General features: G+C 34.1%; 3 protein-coding genes across 4 annotated transcripts in view; 1 reads left to right on the forward strand and 2 right to left on the reverse strand.

The window, feature by feature from the left end:
- The window catches only part of LOC145258336 (uncharacterized), a 107,212-nt gene extending 98,736 nt beyond the window's left edge, over window positions 1–8,476 (reverse strand). Inside the window, exon 1 of one of the 2 annotated variants that reach the window (XM_080116502.1) lies at window positions 8,177–8,476. In XM_080116502.1, coding sequence (XP_079972628.1) covers window positions 8,177–8,412 — 236 coding nt within the window. In that variant the 5' untranslated portion in view covers window positions 8,413–8,476. Of the gene's footprint in view, window positions 1–6,288; window positions 6,421–8,176 lie in introns of those variants that run through there. The other variant, XM_080116503.1, reaches the window with a different exon arrangement.
- Window positions 8,477–11,424: 2,948 nt separating this feature from the next.
- On the forward strand, window positions 11,425–13,898 carry LOC145258334 (DC-STAMP domain-containing protein 2-like). The gene has a single exon (XM_080116499.1). The coding sequence runs from the start codon at window positions 11,570–11,572 to the stop codon at window positions 13,742–13,744; it is 2,175 nt and encodes a 724-aa protein (XP_079972625.1). The 5' UTR covers window positions 11,425–11,569; the 3' UTR covers window positions 13,745–13,898.
- Window positions 13,899–19,712: 5,814 nt separating this feature from the next.
- The window catches only part of LOC145258335 (mitochondrial amidoxime reducing component 2-like), a 46,440-nt gene continuing 44,093 nt past the window's right edge, over window positions 19,713–22,059 (reverse strand). The window contains exons 6-7 of the mRNA XM_080116500.1: window positions 20,870–20,944; window positions 19,713–20,002 (exon numbers count right to left, since the gene is read on the reverse strand). Of these exons, the coding sequence (XP_079972626.1) occupies window positions 19,891–20,002; window positions 20,870–20,944 (187 nt within the window). The 3' untranslated portion in view covers window positions 19,713–19,890. The remainder of the gene's footprint in view (window positions 20,003–20,869; window positions 20,945–22,059) is intronic.

The raw sequence follows: 22,059 nt of genomic DNA on the forward strand, positions 1-22,059 counted from the left end.
AAGTGTTTTAGAAATTTACCTGTAAAGTCCGAAGTTTAAAACCTTTTTTTTTTTTTTTTTAAAACCACTTTTTTTTTTTTTTTTTTAATGAAACCTTGGTCCTTGCTCCTTTAATTGAAAAACAAAAAATAGTGTTTGAATCACATTTTTCGAGTAGTTATAAGCTTTTTTTTTTTTTTTTTTTTACAGAGGCATCACCACATTATCAAGGTTAAGAGGCCACTCAAGGATAAGGGTTAAAGAATATACAGTAGAAATTGGACAATATAGTAATCATTAGTAATGAAAATTTGGTAAATTTGATAACTTATATGGAACGGCTCATCAAGAACTTATTTACTTTAGACTTGAACACAACCATATTGTAGTCAGCCAGAAAGCAGGAAATCGGAAGACAATTCCACAGGCGTGCAGTTCTAAGAAAGAAACTTTGTTCATGGAATCTACGTTTAGGTTTAGGCACAGATAAAGAGTGGGGGGAATTATTGATAGTGTTTACAGCTAGACGAGTGTTTCTTGTGAAAGTTTGGCGAGGAGGGACCATAGATTGAAGCTCAGTCGAACACTTTCCATGAAAATAACGATACATCAGACAAACTCGCAACATCTCTTCTGTGAGATAGAGGTTGCAAGGAGGAGAAAAGGACATCTCCTACGAGGCTACGAAGTCTATTTTGAACTCTATCAAGGCAGGCCAAGTCCTTTCTAGCAGCTTCTGCCCAGATGGAAACTAATAAAAAAAATTGTATCATGTTTGTACTCTCAGGAGACACATCCTTCTGAAAATACCTTCCCGTTGGATATTACAAGGTATTCCAGCTTATCTAAGGCAATCAGCGTCTTAGAAAAAGTGTTGAAATTTTATAATTTGTTACATCACCGTAGTAGTGCTGACAATTTAATAGAGCCAAATTATTGCTATCTGCTAATATGCAAATGAAGGCCTTCTCTCATGAACTAGGTTACTTGAAACAACCTTCCGGTAAAGTGCCTCCCCCTAGGGTAACTGCCTTAGAGTTATTCCTTGATAAAGATGGCTTAATTAGAACCAGAGGTAGGACACAGAACTCTGATATTCTGCCCTTCGAAGTCAAGTTTCCCCTTTTGTTGGGAAAAAATCATTATTTAACAAAACTGGCGATTAAGGAAGCTCATCTTAACTGTTGTCACATGGGGGTTAATTCAATCCTCAGTAAGTTAAGGCTGTCTGGAGTTTGGATCCCTCAGAGGAGACAAGTCGTAAAAGCCTTTGTGCGTACTTGCACTGTATATAAAAAAATAAATACTCTGCCTTGTAGGGCAGAGGCAGGGACACTATTGCCTGCTCATAGGGTGAACTTTGTTCGCCCATTTAAACAAGTCGGGTGGATTTCACCGGTCAATTTTCCATAAAGGTTAGAGGGGTAGAAGTTAAAATGTACATATTGCTCTTTACATGCATGAGTTTGCGTGCAATTCACTTCTTTTTTTTTTTTTTTATTACATTTTCACCCCAAACAAGGCAAATTGCCACTTTTGTGTAGGGGGCTACTATCAGGGGCAACAACTACTGGGGTACTATGTAGGGATTTGGGCAGCAAGGTGTCGGTTCACGTTACACTTGAACTTCTGCACGTCAGTACTGTTGGGGAAGCAGGGACCTGGAATGGAATTCCAGAGTCTAACGGTTCTGGGGAAGAAACTATTGGAGTAAAAAGATCTTTTACATCTAGGGATCTCTACAGTGTGGGGGTGGGATTTAGCAGCAGCCTGTCGGGTTTGTCGAGGGTGCACACGTCGTGGGGGCACAAGTGATTGCAGTTCGTCAGAGCATTCACCACTAAAATACTTGTAGAAAAGGCAGAGGGATGCAACATTTCATCGATGGGACAGAGGCTGAAGCTTAGATGCCAGTTCATGGTCTATCAGGTTTGCGACTCTTTTTTTAACCTTGTCAAGGAGCGAGAGACTAGTAGCAGATGCACCAGCCCAGATGTGGCAGCAATACTCCATACATGGGCGAATGGTGGCCTTATAGAGGTACAGGATACTTTCGGGTGTTAGTAGTTTTCTAGCACGGTAGAGAGAGCCCACCTTTCTTGCAGCGGCCCTGGCAATGCCTTCAATGTAATTGTTCCAACTCATGTTTCCTGTGAACGTTAGGCCAAGGAGTTTGAAAGATGGACTCTCAGATAAAGAGTCGTTGGCCATTGCTATGGGTGGTAGAGAGGGTTTCTTGTAATTATTGAATGAAACTAGTTTAGTCTTGGCAGCATTGAACGCGACCAACCACTTTTGTCCCCATTCCACTACAGATTGGAGGTCTTCCTCTAGTGTTTCTGCCATTTCTTTAGAAATGTGTTCCTGTCGTGCCTGCCATAGAGTGTAGTGACGGCAGCCATCTTTTCTTGTTTGTCCACCCACGCATTAGTAGTCGGCTGTCATTGGTTTAAATTTGAATGTGTCAGGTGATTGATTTGGCACACTTTTGTATCATGCTTTCTTTTTTCAGTCTAGAAAAAGCTGGGCATTGGGATAGACTCAAAACTAGAGGGAGCTAAGGCAAGTCCTTCATGAACACCAAACAGTTGGTGAACGAAGGACCACTTCTCTACAAGCAGAGACTACTACTTATACTGCTGAATTTGTCCTAATGGAGGATGACATTCAAGAACTGTTCTGCATGTTTTTTACCAAATATTGGATCTTATCTTAATTTTTTTTTTTTTTTTTTTTTTTTTTATTACATTTTCACCCCAAACAAGGCGAATTGCCACTTTGGTGTAGGGGGCTACTATCAGGGGCAACAACTACTGGGGTACTATGTAGGGATTTGGGCAGCAAGGTGTCGGTTCACGTTACACTTGAACTTCTGCACGTCAGTACTGTTGGGGAAGCAGGGACCTGGAATGGAATTCCAGAGTCTTGCGGTTCTGGGGAAGAAACTATTGGAGTAAAAAGATCTTTTACATCTAGGGATCTCTACAGTGTGGGGGTGGGATCTAGTAGCCTGTCGGGTTTGTCGAGGGTGCTCGCGTCGTGGGGGCACAAGTGATTGCAGTTCGTCAGAGCATTCACCACTAAAATACTTGTAGAAAAGGCAGAGGGATGCAACATTTCGTCGATGGGACAGAGGCTGAAGCTTAGATGCCAGTTCAGGGCCTATCAGGTTTGCGACTCTCTTTTGAACCTTGTCAAGGAGCGAGAGATTAGTAGCAGATGCACCAGCCCAGATGTGGCAGCAATACTCCATACATGGGCGAATGGTGGCCTTATAGAGGTACAGGATACTTTCAGGTGTTAGTAGTTTTCTAGCACGGTAGAGAGAGCCTACCTTTCTTGCAGCGGCCCTGGATTCATCTTGAATCCCAAGGAGCTCACATTATGCCTAATTATAGGCGCCATCACTCCCGCTGAGTTTACCATGAACATTCATGGATCCTTACGAGGAACAACGAACTAACATTCCAACAATAGGAATTTGAACTATAGGCTCCATGCGTATGGGGGCAAATCAGGCTACCGTTTTGCAAATGGACAATACCAGAACCAATAAACTTTTATTGCTGTTACATTTGAATAAATTTTGAGTTTGAAAGGTATGGCTTTTGTATTTGTGGATTCCTTTCTGCAGGGAGAAAATTGAGAGGGGAGAAATAAATTTCTTACGCATGTTAAGAATAGCTTTCTAAATAATAACATGGTACTTGTACAGTTTAATCCAGACATTAAACATGAAAATATCAAAAAAAAAAAAAAAAAAAAAATGGTTATATTGTACGTATCCATTATGGAATGAAGTTCACCAAAAAAAAAAAAAAAAAAATTTTTTCACTTAATTTGATCAAGTATTTTTTTTTTTTTTTTTTTTTTTTCGCTGAAAAAAAAAAAAAAAAAAAAAAAAAAAAAAAAAAAAAAAAAAAAAAAGCACAATTTGTTATGATACCAAGCAAAAGGGGTTTGCTTTACTGTACACAGATTCGAAAAAGTTGCCACAAAACAAATGTTATCAAAGGCAAGATAAGTTACTTTTCTACTTAACTGGATATGTTTTTTGTGTTTTTATTTAATGTAACATGCTTATCATGCTCGAAAAACAGTGTTTACCGATGTATTGAAAAATTAAAACTAGCGTCCGACTCTCTCCTTGACACGGTAAGTTTGGGAAAAGGAGTTAAAAATAAAAAACCAGACAAAATACTGTTTAAAAACTCGCTCAATATATGTTACCGTGACATGGCCTGACACCTATTCGGCGAGTTTTTAACAGTATTTTGTCTAGTTTTTTATTTATAACTCATTTTCCCAAATTTACCGTGTTCAAGAGAGAGTCGGGCGCCATTTTTAATTTTCCAATACATCGGTACTGTTTTTCGAGCTGAATGAACATGTTACATTAAATAAAACACTAAAAACATAGTAACTGATCTTGCCTTTGATAACATTTATTTGTTCTATATATATATATATATATATATATATATATATATATATATATATATAATTTTACATGGAGGTCACCAATTATCAAGGCCCGGAAGCCACTCGGGGATAAGGATTATTACGTGTACAGTAATCAATGGGACAATATCGTGGTAATAGTTAGTAATGGAGATCTGATAAAGTGTCTTACTTAAGGGGGCGATTTATTAGGAATTTGTTTACGTTGGACTTGAAGACATCCAAGTTTTAGTTAAATGGGAAACAGGCAAATGGAAGAGAGTTCCACAGTCGTGCCGTTGCCGTGCGTGCACTTCTAAGAAATAAACTTTGTTCATGGAATCTACGTTTTGATTTAGGCACAGATAAAGATTGGGGAAAATTACTGCTAGAGACGGGTGTTTTTCCTGAAAGATTAGCGAGGGGGAACCAGAGATTGGAGCTCGAATTGAAGATGGAAATAACGATAAAACAAAGACAGGCTCGCAACGACTCTTCTGTGGGAGAGAGGTTGCAGGAAAGAGAAAAGGGCATCCCCCACTAAGCCACAAAGTCTATTTTGTACTCTGTCAAGGCAGGATAGGTTGCTTTTAGCAGCTCCAGCTCAGATGTGACAGATAGAGATAAATTTCTATATTTGTTTTGTGACAACTTTTTCGAGTCTATGTGTACAGTAAAACAAACCCATACTTCGATTTTTAGGAAGAAAAGCTAGTATTAAAGATGGGGGGGGGTCAGCGCTTTAAATTGAGTTATCTCCCCGTGGCGTATTCAAAAAATTCAAAGATGTAAACCTTTTTTTTTTTTTTTCGCGTTAAAAATAAAAATAAAAAAATTTTAACTACTCGATCAAATTCAGTGAAATTTTTTTTTTTTTTTTTTTTCGGAGATCTTCAGTTCAACACGGATATGTACAATATAACCTTTTTTCGATATTTTCATTCTTTAATGTCTTGATTAAACTACCCAAGTATCAATAACGGGGTTTGCATTACTGTACAGTGTACACAGATTCGAAAAAGTTGTCAAAAAACAAATATATAACAAATAAATGTTATCAAAGGCAAGATAAGTTACTTTTCTACCAAACTGGATATATTTTTTGTGTTTTTATTCAATGTAACATATTTATTCAGCTCGAAAAACATAGTGTTTACCGATGTATTGGAAAATTCAAGATGGCGTCTCACACCATCTTTAACACCGTAAGTTTGGGAAAAGGTGTTATAAATAAAAAACTATACAAAATACTATTAAAAACCCGCCGAATATATGTCAACCTATTTCACGGTAACATATATTGAGCGAGTTTTTAACAGTATTTTATCCGGTTTTTTATTTATAACACCTTTTCCCAAACTTACCGTGTTAAAGAGAGAATCCGACGCCATTTTGAATGTTCCAATACATCGGTAAACCCTAACGTTATTATTTCAGCACGGTGACATAAGTACCAACTTTATTCTATTCCGCAAGTGTACGTTAGGACTTGGGAATTTGCTTTGGTACTGAGATTCTTTAAATGTTTATTAGTTCATTTGTTCAATCTTGTGTTTTTTTTTTATTTTATATTTATTTTATTTTTTTTATTAGAAATCTATATTTTCAGAGATTAACCACAGCCATTTAAATAACATAATTAAGGGAAACGTTGATAGAGAGATCAGTTAACAAGTGGAAACTGTTAAGGTTCTCCTCCACGTGGAATGAAAAAAAAGAGCGATAATAAACTAACAATAATTAAGACCAAATTAATCGCAAATAACAAGTTTAATAAATAATGATATACTTATAACTTTGATGAAAAATAATCGATTATATACACATAAAAATAAATAAATAAACAACAAAAACAACAAAAAAACTTACCGTGGAGTCTCCGGTTAGATTCTATTTGACAACACGTGCGTTTCAGCGGAAGCGGAAGTAGTTAAAACGCATGCGCAAAGCCGTAAAGTGGACTTAAACATTACGCCGTAAATTAAACTTTCTGTAAAAATATCTATTTAAAAATATTTAACATAAAATATATAAGGAATATTGGTGCTAATGCAGAGTGATCTGCACCGTTTTTTAAATCGTATTTCCACGTTTAATTAAAGTTTTATATGTTTTTTTTTAATTCAATTGTAAGGTTAAAGTACCTACAGGTACAAAACACCCTCCCCATGTTAAGAATGGTTTTTTAAATAATAACGTTATTATTTCAGCACGGATCACTCTCTGCATGAGTACCGGAATATTATATATATGCATATTTTGTTTCTTAATATCGTTAAAATGTTGTTAAACCTATTTAACGACGTGTCGTCAAGGCCTCCGTAAAGCAGGCCCCCCACCCCCCAGTCAGTGTTGCCACTGGAGATTTGCAATCTAGCGGGAAAAATTTGGATCTAGCGATTTTTTCTAGAAAATCTGGAGATATTTGACATTCACACACCCACAAGTTTAGATTTAAAAAATAAAGAAAAGCATTTTAACCACTCTTAATTCATTTATTTTAAAACAATTTCCTGACTAAATTTTTTTGTTTTGTTATCATGACACATCGAGGTAGAAGTGGGGGGAATCCCTACATATTAGCTTATTTAGATGACAGAACTTTTTAAACCTCAACTCTCTATCCATGCATTGGAATTATGCGTGTTTACTCTCATTGAAATAGATTATTCTAAATATGAACTCGACCGCTTGAAATATAAAAACCCAAATTTTTTAACCATGTGTCGCTTAAAATGCTTCATAGTCGATAAAACAAAAAGAAAAAGACGCATGGACTTTCTAACTGGTAAATATTTCAGCCAAGAAATTGTCTTGATTTCAGATTACGTATTGCTTCTATATTTCTTTTCAGCCTAATTTCCATTACTCAGTTTTTAATTTAATTCATGCCTGGCTAAGTAAATGTTGTAAAATCTAAATGTGACGATGTTTAAAATCTTATCTTTAAAATATTTAAGCAGAATATTGGTTTCCTTCCTTCTCCTTCTCCCAGTCATAAAGTTTTACATACGTCAACAACTTAACCCTTGCATTCTTCTTACACTAAACAACCTGCACAGCAAAATCACAATTTTCAACATGCCGGCGTAATCCGGGATAGATTATGTATCATTAAGAAAAATTAATATTCTTCCTCCATCATACAGACTTTTTTGTGTGCCAGGATGGATATATATTTACAAATAAATGCACATTGCTCTTTATTATTAATTGAAAGATAAGTGTTCTTTGATAAACTTTAAACTTGTAATGGTATTTATTTTTTTTTTTTTCAGAATGTTAACAAAAAAGGTTTTGTTTCTTTTTAAGTGCAGTATATATTAATGTCATGGGTGTGAGTTCCATTATAGAAGCGTTGATTTAGTTTGAATAAGATTAATTACGCATTAGGTATGTTTGAAAGCCAAACCACAACGCAATATTATGAAAATAAACAAATATTTTACTAGTTTGAAATTTATAATTTAAATATATATTCAGGGTCAAACTCCATCCTCAGTATTTTGTATGTCTTTCTTTCTTTCTTTCTTTCTTTCTTACCATGTTGTAAAGTTGGAGAGATAGATAGACCAATTAGTAAAGATCCACACGTTGTCTCTCAGTGGTTGTATTTTGAATGCCAGAACAGTGCGTTGGCTATGCGAGATTAACGTCAGGAGTGTGAGTTCTGTAATGTGCATCCAGGAGACAAGCGCCCGCGTGTTTGTGTGTTGTGTGGGTGCGTAAGAGAGACGGACGAAAAGGAAAGACTTACCTCGGGGCCGGCTCGGCGTCGCCGACCGAAAATAGAGAAAGAAAGATCAAGATGGCGGCCGCCGTCTTTTGTAAAGGATGATATCTCGCAAAGTCACATGAATTCTCGCAATATGCAAATTTAGCCGGCCTGCAACGGCCATAAAAGCGGGTGATTGAAAGACGTTGGGAGAGCGATGATTGACTTGGTCGGGAATCGTGTTGCTGTTGCTTCTCGTGCCGTGTGGGTGTGAGCATATCTTACCGTTGTTGGGACCGTTCTGAGTAACCGATTGTTGGGTCCGTTCTGAGTAACCGTTCGCGTCCGTCTAGGTACCTTGCTAGTTGGATTCCATGCAGAACCGGTGTTTACTGGTTATTGAATTGCTTTACATTGCTGCGCCCTCTGTAGATGTGTAATGACACATCTACAGAGGGCGCAGTAATTTTAAAGGACTTTCCTTACACATTTTCTACAAGTTCCGTTTTAGAAGTGTTGATTTGATTTGAATAAACAAAGTAAAATATTTGTCTATTTTCATAATATTATGATTTTGCTTTCAAACGTACCTGATACGTAATTTATTTTATTGCAGTATATATTATAAATGGATGACGTCATAAAGGATGAATGGTCGTTACGTTTACTGAACGTCCATTATAGTTTGTTGAGTCATTCATTGTTTGGTGTTTGGGAGTAAAGCGAAGTACGAAATTAGATCAGGTCACAGAAGACATCAAACGATCAACATTTATTCTCGAAACAGAAGGAAAAAGGATTTGACAATTAAAAAAAAAGAAATGGCGCTAAAAAATATATGAGAAGCCGCAGCAGCAACATGTCAGGCTGGGGCATTCGTTCTGCATAATCCTAGGAGGTTCAATCTCTCAGGCTCAGCATTTTATTATTACACATTTTTTTTTTTTTGCCCATTTACGTGTATAATAATGATATTTTTTTGCCCATAGGAAGATGACGTCATAATAGACATGCTGAAAGCAAATCGTTCCATGAATTAAACTCGCGCACACACTCACACTAACATATATACTCACACTCACATACACTCACACACACGCGCGCGCGCACACATACTCACACAAAAACACACACACACTCACATACACACACATACACACACACTCACACACACATACACACAACTAGTATATATTAGGCTTAATATATTAATTGAAAGAGAATTGTCTCTTAACTTTTCCTTATTGTTTTGATAATATAATAAAGTTATGTATAACTTATATTCCTCATCTTTCATTTAATATTATTGTTTGCTCCTCTTAATAGTGTTGAGCTTTTATCTTGATAAGCTTCGCTTTGTTAAAGATTTGCTCTTTGATAACTATATATATACTAGCGGGACCTGTGGAAATTCCACAAGGGACTCATTCATATGTAATATATTGATGTTGGCATTCTGAAGATGTTAAGTGTAAATCGAGATGCTCTGATATTATTGTAGCTTTTTTTGTTAAAACTGCAAAAGTATTTATCTAACCTAGCACGAACGCCCGGTAAAGCCCCGTCATAAAGTACGCTTAAATATGATATTTTAATTCTTGCAGATTTCGTATATATTATTATAGAGTTAATGTTCTATCGATTTTTATATATTATAAAGTTACGATTTCAAAAACAAACAAAAAATATATGTATATGACTTGGGTGCATCAGCTTGAATCGAAACTGAAATAAAAACTTATGAAAAAATATATGTATACTAGCATTTCAGCCCGGCGTTGCTCGGGAGTTTGGAGGTGGATTTCAAACATGAAAAAAATATATCCATATGACTTGGGTGCATTAGCTTGAATCAAACCCGAAATAAAAACTTATATAATTATATTTTTTTCATATATATATATATATATATATATATATATATATATAATCAAATCCGAAACCCAAACTTATGAAGAATTCTTGATAAAATTATTTATAAAAAAAATAGACGATTTAAGTGCCATCAGCTATAATCGAAACTGAAACCAAAACTTATGAAGAATTCTTGGTAAAATTATTTATGACAAGAAATAGAAGAACATAAGAATTAAACGACCCGGATGTAATCGTGACACACGAAGGAACACGTACGCTATCGTATTAATATATAGATAATACAAGATGGCCGATATTCCAACGAGGTTCTCGAAAATGTTGCTTGGTTTCTCCTTGGTTTAAAGATGAACATTTTCCTTTATTTAATATTCGTTTATCAACTCAAATTGCATATTTCAGAAAGCTCACCAAATGCTTGAGAACAGAATTTTTCCATTGAAAACGTCCGAAACAAGGCATGAAGCCTCTTGATGTAAAGAGCTGAAATAATAACAATAATAATAATAATAATTCAAGGTCAAAAATTTACCAACGATAGTGTTAGATAGAATAGATTCTGATCTAGAAAACAGCAATTCTTCCCCTTTTGTCACAAACATCGTTCATGGAATAAGAACAAAATAAATGTGAAAGTTATGATGTTTCATCATTCATCATGGTCTTAGTCCAGTCATTCAGCTGTCACAATTGGCATACCAGTTTAAACCCTTATCTGGTCAGTCCATCTCTTTGATAGTCATCTTCGTGGTCTTTTCTCTAAGAAAATTGTTTGTATATGATTTTTTTACATAGCTGGAACCTGGTAGCCGGGAAACATATCCAACAACATTATTTGTGTTTTAGAACATAATTTCTCTACTTATCACGATCTTGGGTTAGCTTTATGGCTGTCATGAACGGCATAGTTGTATAGCAAGGATCCTCGCTTGAATAAGTCCCGGATTGGACAAAGGTCTCGCCCTCGGAAATGTACCAAAACAAGTAAAAATGGTGAATAACAAAAATGGATAAAATTGTGTTACGAACGATGGCGAATGGCTGTTCTTTAAATCTGTCTTCAATCAAATCTTCTTGGTATGATTTCTTTTTAAAACAACACCGTTGATGGCTCTGTTAATGTTAAGTTTCTTTCCGGTATCTGCGTTTCTGGTTTTATGAAAGTTGCTCTAGACAAGGCATGAAGCCATTTGATGTAAACGATTTTTTAAAAAAATACCATTTCACGGTCAAAAAATTAGCCAATAGTAAGTGTTAGATGGATGAATTCTGACTCAGAAAACAGCAATTCTTCACCCTTTGTCAGAAATATTGCTCGTGGAATATGAGAACTAAAGGATAAAATAGATTCTATCCCAGAAAACAGTAATTCTTCCATTCTTTCTTCGTTCATTCCAGGGATATTTTTTAAAGATTTCGTTTTTATACAATTCGGCTTTGTTTCATGCTCGACAACATCGTCATAAAACAAAGTGTTTCAAAATATTCATGCTCTAGTCACAAAACAAACACACATTGTTCATAACAGTTTCAAAATAATATTTACAAAACCAACCAAAGATGTTTATCAGAAAAGCAATCAAAGCTTTCCGGATCAAAATGACTCTCGAAAAATTAGCGAGGGAAAAAAGAAAAACCATAAAAAAACTGAAAAAAACGAAAATAAAATCAACAACTGCTAAAAATTCAAGAAAACAACCGAATTCGAAACGGCAGAAAATCATTGCATGGATTCAAAACATACCAATATTACAAGAAGGCAGCTATTCCAATGAGATCCTCGAAAATGTCGCTTGGTTTCTTCTCGGTTCTACAGTGAACGTCTTTCTTTATTTCGTGCTTGTCTACCAGCTCAAACTGAGCATTCAAACCGCTTGCTTGATTTGTATCTCAATTGGTTCCATCTTTACTATCGGAATGGCTTTTTCTACAACCGTTCGATGCGTGATATTTTTGGCCATACCTGGATTCTTCACCAGCAAAGGTAGAACTTTTCTTATCATGTACGCCTTTATTCTGATCGTCAATGGGCCGATGCTTAATTTTAATAACAATATCACGGCCATGACAATTGCCATGGGTTGTGGCCAAGAAATAATCAATAATCAAACAGCAAAGCTTTTATCTACAGCGCTTGATCCTTTGTCTGCTATGCTCAACGGAATAGAAAACTTTATCGAAAAGGTCAACGATTACAGCCGAATGGTCCAGCAGGCATTACTATCGATGAAAAAAGGTATGGAAGAAATTGTCGCTTCCATAAATCGGCTCTATTCATGGCTGGGTAACATGGTTACTGTTTGCAATGATAAGATGTCGAAGCCTTACGCAAAGTGCATGGCAGCGTTTACGTCGGCCAACAAAGAGTGCATGCGGACAATGTGGACACCTTTTAACGGACTCTGCAATATAGTCGACATATTTACGAACATCTGCCATTTAGCTCGAACAGTAGAGATGCTCTGTTCAGTGACGGAAGTCGTTAAGGGTTTTTTGCAGGAAAAATTCATAGGACCAACAGAAAAGGCGGTTCAAAATCTCCACGATATGTTTTATTTCAAAGTCGTTATCAGCCACGTGTATCACTCCTCTATTGAGCAAACGAAAACCTATGCGCAAGTTGGAGATGATGTTTTGCGTAAAGTCAATGAGAAATTATCTGTTTTCACGATAGGATTACAACTACTTGGGATTCCGACTGGCCTTACGATCGTTTTCGTGTTCATGAAAGCAGTCAACTATCGGCTGCAATATCTTAGTCGAAACAAGTTCGATAATATCTATTTGTCAAAAACGTTTTATCAGCTCGATAAAGATAGGATTGCCGAAGGAAAGGAACCTCTTTTACCCCTGAGGAAGTCAGAACGAATCGAATATATCGATCTCTTCACGCTCAGGCTGTCGTCTCGCGAGAAGAAAAAAATTCTTACAGGAATTATGTTTCTTTTGATTAGTTTCCTGACAATCGGTTTCTATCTGTTCTGCGACTATGGACTCTTCTGGATCCTGGATCTTGTCCGAAGCAGTTTCTCTATCAAAGTAGACAAAGAATCTATCCCCCATCTCAAGTTTTACGTGCGAGGAAAAGGCCCCTACACCGATATGTTTCGCTCTATGGTATCCTTGCTTGATCCTTTAGACGATGGTGATGCATTTGGAAAAACTAGGTCCTGCTTACCTAAACCTAACGAGCCAGACTTTGTTGCATATTACACGATCGGCGCCATTTTTTGTATATGTCTCACGTCCGTAATTCTTCAAGCATACGGCCTCCGATTGCGGCATGTCATATGCAGACATTTTTATGCTAAAAGAGCAGAAGAGAGGTTAAATTGGCTCTATTTTCATATGTTACTTCGTAGAGGAAATTACTTGAAGCTGATGCGTCGAAAGATGCGGCTGAAGTACCAAGGATTCTTTGATACTGAGAAGATTAGCATCCGTCGAAAACTGGCATTGCGATTTCCTAAATTCAAACACATTCTAAAAACTTTCGGCATGGATTACAAATTCTGCATCGGCTGCAATATTGAGGGTGATGTCGATGACAGATCGAACTTTGAACACTGCGAAAATCAGGGATGCAGAGCTGTGTACTGTTTGGACTGCTATCGCGACATCCATAATACTTGTATCGTTTGTATGAAACCAGTTGATTATGGCGACTTTTCAGATGAAGATGAAGAAAAAGACTCGAGCGGTGATGATGTTCCTAAACATAAATTCAGTTTTTGATGCGAATTTCAAGTCATAAATGAAGTTCAGCCATCATAACAATCCAGTTTGCAATCCCGTCTGATCCATTCGGGCGGAATAAAAATAGGAGGCATTATTTTAGTATAATTACCTTTTATTTTGTTTTGAATAAACACTTTTGTTTTTATTTTCATTATTTTGTTGTGTTTTTTAATAGCAACTCACTATAAATTGCAACTTGTCGATATCGGTGACTTTTCTCTATTTCTGATTATTCCAGAATAGTGTTTACATTATTTTTACGGTTTTCCAGTTACAATGTATAATAGTATTTTTTGTGAATTTTGAATAGAACAAGCTGAGCAGTTAAATTTAAGTATAATTTTTAATATTGAAAAAGTTTCATTTGAGTACAATTTTAATATAGAAAAAGTAAAATTTAAGTATAATTTTAATATTAAAAAAGTTATATTTCAGTATAATTTTTAATATTGAACAAGTTTCATTTGAGTACAATTTTAATATAGAAAAAGTAAAATTTAAGTATACTTTATATAGAAAAAGTTATATTTAAGTATAATTTTAATATTAAAAAAGTTATATTTCAGTATAATTATATATTAAGAAGGTTAAAATTTCAATATAATTTTAATATTGAAAAAAGTTTATTTGGAGTATAATTTTAATATTAAAAAAGTTCAATTTAAGTACAACTTTATATTAAGGTTAAAATTTAAGTATAATTTTAATATTGACAATGTTAAATGTAAGTACAATTTTATATGAAGGTTAAAATTTAATTATAATTTTAATATTGAAAAAGTTAAATTTAAGTATAATTTTATATTAAGACGGTTAAAATTTGAGTATAATTCCAATATTAAAAAGTCCAATTTAAGTATAATTTTGAAAAAAGTTTATTTGGAGTATAATTTTAAAATTAAAAAAGTTCAATCTAAGTATCTATAATTTTTATATAGAAAAAGTTATATTTAAGTATAATTTTAATATTGAAAAAGTTCAATTTAAGTACAATTTTATATCAAGGTTAAAATTTAAGTATAATTTTAATATTGAAAAAGTTAAATTTAAATATAATTTTATATTAAGAAGGTTAAAATTTGAGTATAATTCTAATATTGAAAAAGTCCAATTTAAGTATAATTTTAATATAGAAAAGTTCAATTTAAATATAATTTTAATATTGAAAAGAATTTTATTTTCAGTTCTGCTAGATCTACAGCAGATGTGCTTACAGTTATATCGCATAGGATTAGCAAATCTCTCGACGATGGCAATCTTTCTAGGGCAATTGCTCTTGATATATCTAAGGCCTTTGATAGGGTGTGGCATAAAGGTTTACTTCATAAGATCGCTAGCTATGGTATAGCTGGAAATGTCTTCTCAATTATTAAATCATTTCTTTCTGATAGGTTCATAAGAGTAGTAGTTGAGGGGCAAAAATCAGAAGCTCACAGTATTAATGCCGGTGTCCCTCAGGGGTCCATCCTGGGCCCAACTCTTTTCCTGATCTCCATTAATGATCTTCCAAATCGCATCCTTACATCATTTGTAGACATTTATGCTGACGACACTACCATTTATGGTAGCACATCTAAGACAGTAAACGACCAAGTTCTCTCCAATTCTCTCTCCTCTGATCTTGAGCACGTAGTACAATGGGGAAAGGAGTGGCTAGTTACTTTTAATGCATCTAAAACCAAGCTTCTCTCTTTACATCATCAACATTCTAATCCACATTTGGCATCAATTAAAATGAATGGCTCTCGTCTTCAGGAGGCCTCAGGTTTTGACAAGCTTCTGGGCTTGACCATTACTCCTGATCTTAAATGGAACACGTACATCAAATCTGTTGCCAAGGCCGCTGGAAAAATGGTGGGATCTTTCTATCGATCCGGTAAATATCTCACTGCTGATGCTATTCTATATCTATATAAGAGCCAGGTACATCCAAGGATGGAATACTGTTGCCACATCTGGGCAGGAGCTGCTAGAAAGGACTTGTCCTGCCTTGAAAGAGTTCAAAATAGACTTCGTAGCCTCGTAGGAGATGTCCTTTTCTCCTCCTTGCAACCTCTATCTCACAGAAGAGATGTTGCGAGTTTGTCTCTGATGTATCGTTATTTTCATGGAAAGTGTTCGACTGAGCTTCAATCTATGGTCCCCCCTCGCCAAACTTTCACAAGAAACACTCGTCTAGCTGTAAACACTATCAATAATTCCCCCCACTCTTTATCTGTGCCTAAACCTAATCGTAGATTCCATGAACAAAGCTTCTTTCTTAGAACTGCACGCCTGTGGAATTGTCTTCCGTTTTCCTGCTTTCCGGCTGATTACAATATGGTTGTGTTCAAGTCTAAAGTAAATAAGTTCTTGATGAGCCGTTCCATATAAGTTATCAAATTTACCAAATTTTCATTACTAATGATTACTATATTGTCCAATTTCTACTGTGCACTCTTTAACCCTTATCCTTGAGTGGCCTCTGGGCCTTGATAATGTGGTGATGCCTATGTAAAAAAAAAAAAAAAAAAGTATAATTTTAATATTGAAAAAGTTAAATTTTAAGTATAATTTTTATATAAAAAAAGTTCAATTTAAATCTTGTTGATACCACCGACTCTCCTCTATTTCTGATCCTTCCAGAATGGTGTTCATATCATTTTTAGTGTTTTCCAGTTACAATGCGTAAGTGTTTTTGCAAATTTTGAATAGAACAAGCCGTCGATTTACTTTCACCATGACTAATGTTTGCTCAAAATTTAAAAAAAAAATATCCAAAGTGTGGTCATTGAGAAAAGTGCAAACAAACAAATGGATGAACAGACAAACAGAAGTGAATTATTCGGTCCAATCCCCCTTTGTCGGAGGACCAATAATCTTTGTTGCTTGAGTCGCTTTTTTTATCCAGCCACTTTTGTATAGATACTTTTTTTATTTTTGAAGAGTCTGACTCGGGGCAAGAGAAAACAATCGTTTTTAACAAAAAAATTTCTAAACAAATTAAAATCGTCAATTGAGAATATTCTGAAAGATATGCAAAAGTGTGATCATATGGATTGATCAAGTACTTTTTTTTTTAAATAAGAAAATAAAAACTTATGATTTTAGCGAAAAAAAAAAAAAATTATTTTCAATACAAACAAAATCTCCGTAGTCAAATTGTTGAGTCCCAAACTATGGATCTTTTGTAGAGTTTGTCACAAAATCTCTGTAGTCAAATTGTTGAGTCCCAAACTATGGATCTTTTGTAGAGTTTGTCACAAAATCTCTGTAGTCAAATTGTTGAGTCCCAAACTATGGATCTTTTGTAGAGTTTGTCACAAAATCTCCTTAGTCAAATTGTTGAGTCCCAAACTATGGATCTTTTGTAGAGTTTGTCACAAAATCTCCGTAGTCAAATTGTTGAGTCCCAAACTATGGATCTTTTGTAGAGTTTGTCACCGATATGAGGGACATAATTCTATTTAATAGTAATCAATAAATTTTAGTCTCAAAAACTCCATAAAGCAACGAAATGTTTATTTACTTATAATGCATAAACAACTTTTCCTTTCAAAATCTTTTTTATATTGAAAAGTCAAATTTAAGTATAATTTTTATATTGAAAAGTCAAATTTAAGTATAATTTTTATATTGAAAAGTCAAATTTAAGTATAATATTTATATTGAAAAGGTAAATTTAAGTATAATTTTTATATTGAAAAGATAAATTTAAGTATAATTTTTACATTGAAAAGTTAAATTTAAGTATAATTTTTATATTGAAAAGTCAAATTTAAGTATAATTTTTATATTGAAAAGTCAAATTTAAGTATAATTTTTATATTGAAAAGTTGAATTTAAGTATAATTTTTATATTGAAAAGTTAAATTTAAGTATAATTTTTATATTGAAAAGTTAAATTTAAGGATAATTTTTATATTGAAAAGTTAAATTTAAGGATAATTTTTATATTGAAAAGTTAAATTTAAGTATAATTTTTATATTGAAAAGTTAAATTTAAGTATAATTTTTATATTGAAAAGTTAAATTTAAGGATAACTTGTGTTCCTAATTCTATTCTTTTAATGCAAATGTTTAAGCACATCGAATTCTGAAATAAATGAAATTAATAATTTTTTGAAAATGTTTTTTGAAATGTTTGAAGTTGGTTTGTATCTTTGCTGTGTCCTTTTGGTTGGAGTTTTCTTATGGGACTTTTTTTTTTTTTACAAGGTAGTCACCACTTATTAAGGCCCGGAAGCCACTCGGGGATAAGGGTTATTGTGTGTACAGTACGTTAGTTTTGGAGATCTGATAAAGTGTCTTACTTAAGGAGGCGGTTCATCAGGAATTTGTTCACATTGGACTTGAAGACATCCAGGTTGGGAAACAGGTAACCAGAACAAAGTTCCACAGGCATGCACTTCTAAGAAAGAAGCTTTGTTCATGGAATCTACGTTTTGATTTTGGCACAGATAAGGAGTGGGGAAAATTATTGACAGTAGTTTCAGCTAGACGGGTTTTTTTCGTGAAAAATTGGCGAGGGAGGACCAGATATTGGGGTTCAGACGAGCACTTGCCATGATAGTAACGATAAAACAAAGACTGGCTTGCAACGTCTCTCCTGTGGGAGAGAGGTTGCAGAGAAGAGAAAAGGGCATCCCCCCACTAAGCCACAAAGCCTATTTTGTACTCTGTCAAGGCAGGATACGCTGGTTTTAGCAGCTCCTGCCCAGATGTGGCAACAGTACTCCATTCTTGGACCTACTTGGCTTTTATACAGATAGAGAATTGAATCATCGGTGAGATATCTTCTGGAGCGGTAGAAGGATCCTACCATTTTTCCAGCGATCTTGGCAACTGACTTGATGTACGTGTTCCATTTCAGGTCAGGGGTAAAGGTCAAGCCCAGAAGCTTGTCAAAACATGGAGCCTCCCCAAGACGAGAGCCACTCATTTTTGTTTAGTGCATGATGCTTGAATACTTTGGGCCAATCCAAATGTGTCCAGTAAAACATTTAAGGGGATGATCGCGTCATTTGATTGTTTCTTTGGAAAGTACGAGTGATGAAGTTGATTTGTATGTAGGACCGAAATACATGATTGTGCAACCACATCATAGATTACCTGACCAGGACGCCGTACCATGTGACCTTGTATCCATTTTTTCTTGACCATTGTGGTAGTCTATTTGTCTAAGTAGGAGCTGCTGAAAATTTCTGGTAATTTCTTTACAGTTTCATTCGAGATGGTTCATCTGAAAGACTTCTGGCCACTTACCGTAAGAATCAACCTATATTAGATAACTAGCCTGGGTGCCTAGCGTTGCCTGGGTGTTTGGAGGTGTGTGTTGAGCAAAAAAAAAAAAAAAGTGGTAGTAGGCAGGCAGGCTCGAACCTGTACTGCAAAAAAGGAAAAGAATGTGAAAAACAAAAAAAAACAAAAAAACTGTCTTTGCTGTTGCTCCCATCGCCAAACCGGAAGTGGCATAGGTTTAAATTAAGGCTAGTCGATCGAAAAGAGATGACTTTCGAAAATATCAGCAAAAAAAGCGACCCCTCCCTGTAGTAAAGTGTCCAATTGAGAGTGAAGAAATTAATGTTTTTAGTCAATTTTTGGATATTTATTGTCCGAAGCATCGGGCTTCAAAATGATACTAAAATATTCTTGTGAAAATCTTTCGCCTCTGTTGAAAGTTTTAGGCAGACATACATACATACATACATTTAAACAGACAGGTGAGATTTATATTATAGATGTTGTCCATTTATTGATCTTGCAAAATCAACATGTACTCATGACCAAAGAATTTCTGGAGTAGGCCATGAATGCAATGCTGTCTTCAGAGGAGACTTGCGAACAATTGACATTTAAAACTTAGGTTGCGTGCACATAGTTTCTCAGTTGGTTACACCGATACTCCAAAAGTTCTGATTTTTGTTTCATTCCCGTTTCTGATGAATCATTAACACATACACATATACAAACAACGATACAAGAATATATGTGAAATATATTTATTAAACAGTTTAATATAAATTTATATGAATCTTGAAAAAAAAAAAAAAAGTTTTGTTTGGTAAAAAAATAATGTATCTATAAAAAAAAAAATGTTAATTTTAAAATTGTATAGAATTGTTTATGGACCTTTTCATCTTTTCTGCCAGTGATGGATTATTTTAGCACCTGGGTAGTGCATAGATTGGATCACCCACTTGGATCCATCCTTCCTTATCTACACTGATCATCACTCCGAAATTTGGATTATTTTGGCCTGCAGGCGTCCGATATCTAAATAGAGAAAAAATATTTTTTATATATACGCTTTGACTCAGAATTTTTATAAAATATATTAAATTACACTGGTCAGTGCTATTTTTAAGATCTAATATTTGAATTTTTTAAAATCTACATCAATTAAGAGTTTGCATAAAATTACAGCTTGCATACATAAAAATTATATGGTTGTCAAAATGCATGAAATTAAAAATCTGCACAAAATGCATAAAATGCAGAATCTGCAAAAAATGCATAAACTGCAGAATCTGCAAAAAATTCATAAACTACAGAATCTGCAAAAAATGCATAAACTACAGAATCTGCAAAAAATGCATAAACTGCAGAATCTGCAAAAAATGCAGAATCTTCACAAAATGCATAAAATGCAGAATCTTCACAAAATGCACAAAATGCAGAATCTTCACAAAATGCACAAAATGCAGAATCTTCACAAAATGCATAAAATGCAGAATCTGCACAAAATGCAGAATCTTCACAAAATGCGTAAAGTGCAGAATCTGCACAAAATGCATAAAATGCAGAATCTTCACAAAATGCACAAAATGCAGAATCTTCACAAAATGCACAAAATGCAGAATCTTCACAAAATGCACAAAATGCAGAATCTTCACAAAATGCAGAATCTTCACAAAATGCATAAAGTGCAGAATCTGCACAAAATGCATAAAATGCAGAATCTGCACAAAGTGCATAAAATGCAGAATCTGCACAAAATGCATAAAATTCAGAATCTGCACAAAATGCATAAAATTCAGAATCTTTAAAATTAAATGGTTGCATCATTATAATAAAATTATATGGTTAAAAATTGTTTTTTTTTAAAACATTTAATTCAAAAAGTTTTTAAAAATCTCTTACTTCTTTAAGGTTTCATAAGGTTCTCGTTTAGGATCCTTCACTCCTTTTTCTGGATCGACAGTCGGAAGCAAACACCTACGGAACAGGAAACGACACAAATCAGATTGAATTGATTTAAATGGTAAGAAAACACTTTAAAAAAGAATTCTTGTGCTGAAAAATAAATATTCTTTGGGGGTCAATTGGGTCAGATCTCAGATATACCTGAAGAAAGGCGGAAGTTACATTGGCCAAAACGTTTTGAGAGTAACACTCAAGATGAGAACAGTAGTCCAAATAATCCAAATAATACGAATTATTAATCCTCATCTCAAATCCAGAAACATACTGTCATTTAGAACTGATTGTTAATCAATGCCTTTATCCGCTGCACCAAGTAAATTGGAGGAAATAAAAAACTGATATTTTATCAATGCAAAAATGTATTTATACGAATTGTGCTTAAACAGAAACAAAAAATAAGAAAAAAAAAAGGAAAAACAAACTACAAAAATAAACAAAAACAAAAACTAAAAAAAAAAAAAAGGAAAAACAAACTACAAAAATAAACAAAAACAAAAACTAAAAAAAAAAAAAAAGGAAAAAAAAACTACAAAAATAAACAAAAACAAAAAATAAGAAAAAAAAAGGAAAAAAAAACTACAAAAATAAACAAAAACAAAAACAAAAAATAAGAAAAAAAAAGGAAAAACAAACTACAAAAATAAACAAAAACAAAAACTAAAAAAAAAAAAGGAAAAAAAACTACAAAAATAAACAAAAACAAAAACAAAAAATAAGAAAAAAAAAGGAAAAACAAACTACAAAAAATAAACAAAAACAAAAACTAAAAAAAAATCAAACAAAAAAAAGCAACCAAAAATCAAAACAAGAAAACAAAAAAAAAAAAAGAAAGAAAACAATGAAAATAAAAAAAATTAAAACAAAAAGCAAATAAAAACAACAAATAATTTTTCTTTTACGTGGAAGTTACGCTGTGTATTATCGACAGTCTGTGTTCCACTTTTCTTGCTTGCTAGGACCTATGGTGATGACATCATTTTTCAGCTGACAGGCCATCTATGACGATGGTCACGATGAAAGTCTCAAGATTAAAACAAAAAAAGCATTTATTATTGATCGTTTCCACACCACCTGACACATATTTTCCAAGCCAGTGACAATATGATTGCATTCCTGGTAATCTTCTC

The sequence above is a fragment of the Euprymna scolopes genome, chromosome 33, assembly GCF_053919585.1.
Source record: "Euprymna scolopes isolate OS-2025 chromosome 33, ASM5391958v1, whole genome shotgun sequence".
NCBI classification, from domain to species: domain Eukaryota; kingdom Metazoa; phylum Mollusca; class Cephalopoda; order Sepiida; family Sepiolidae; genus Euprymna; species Euprymna scolopes.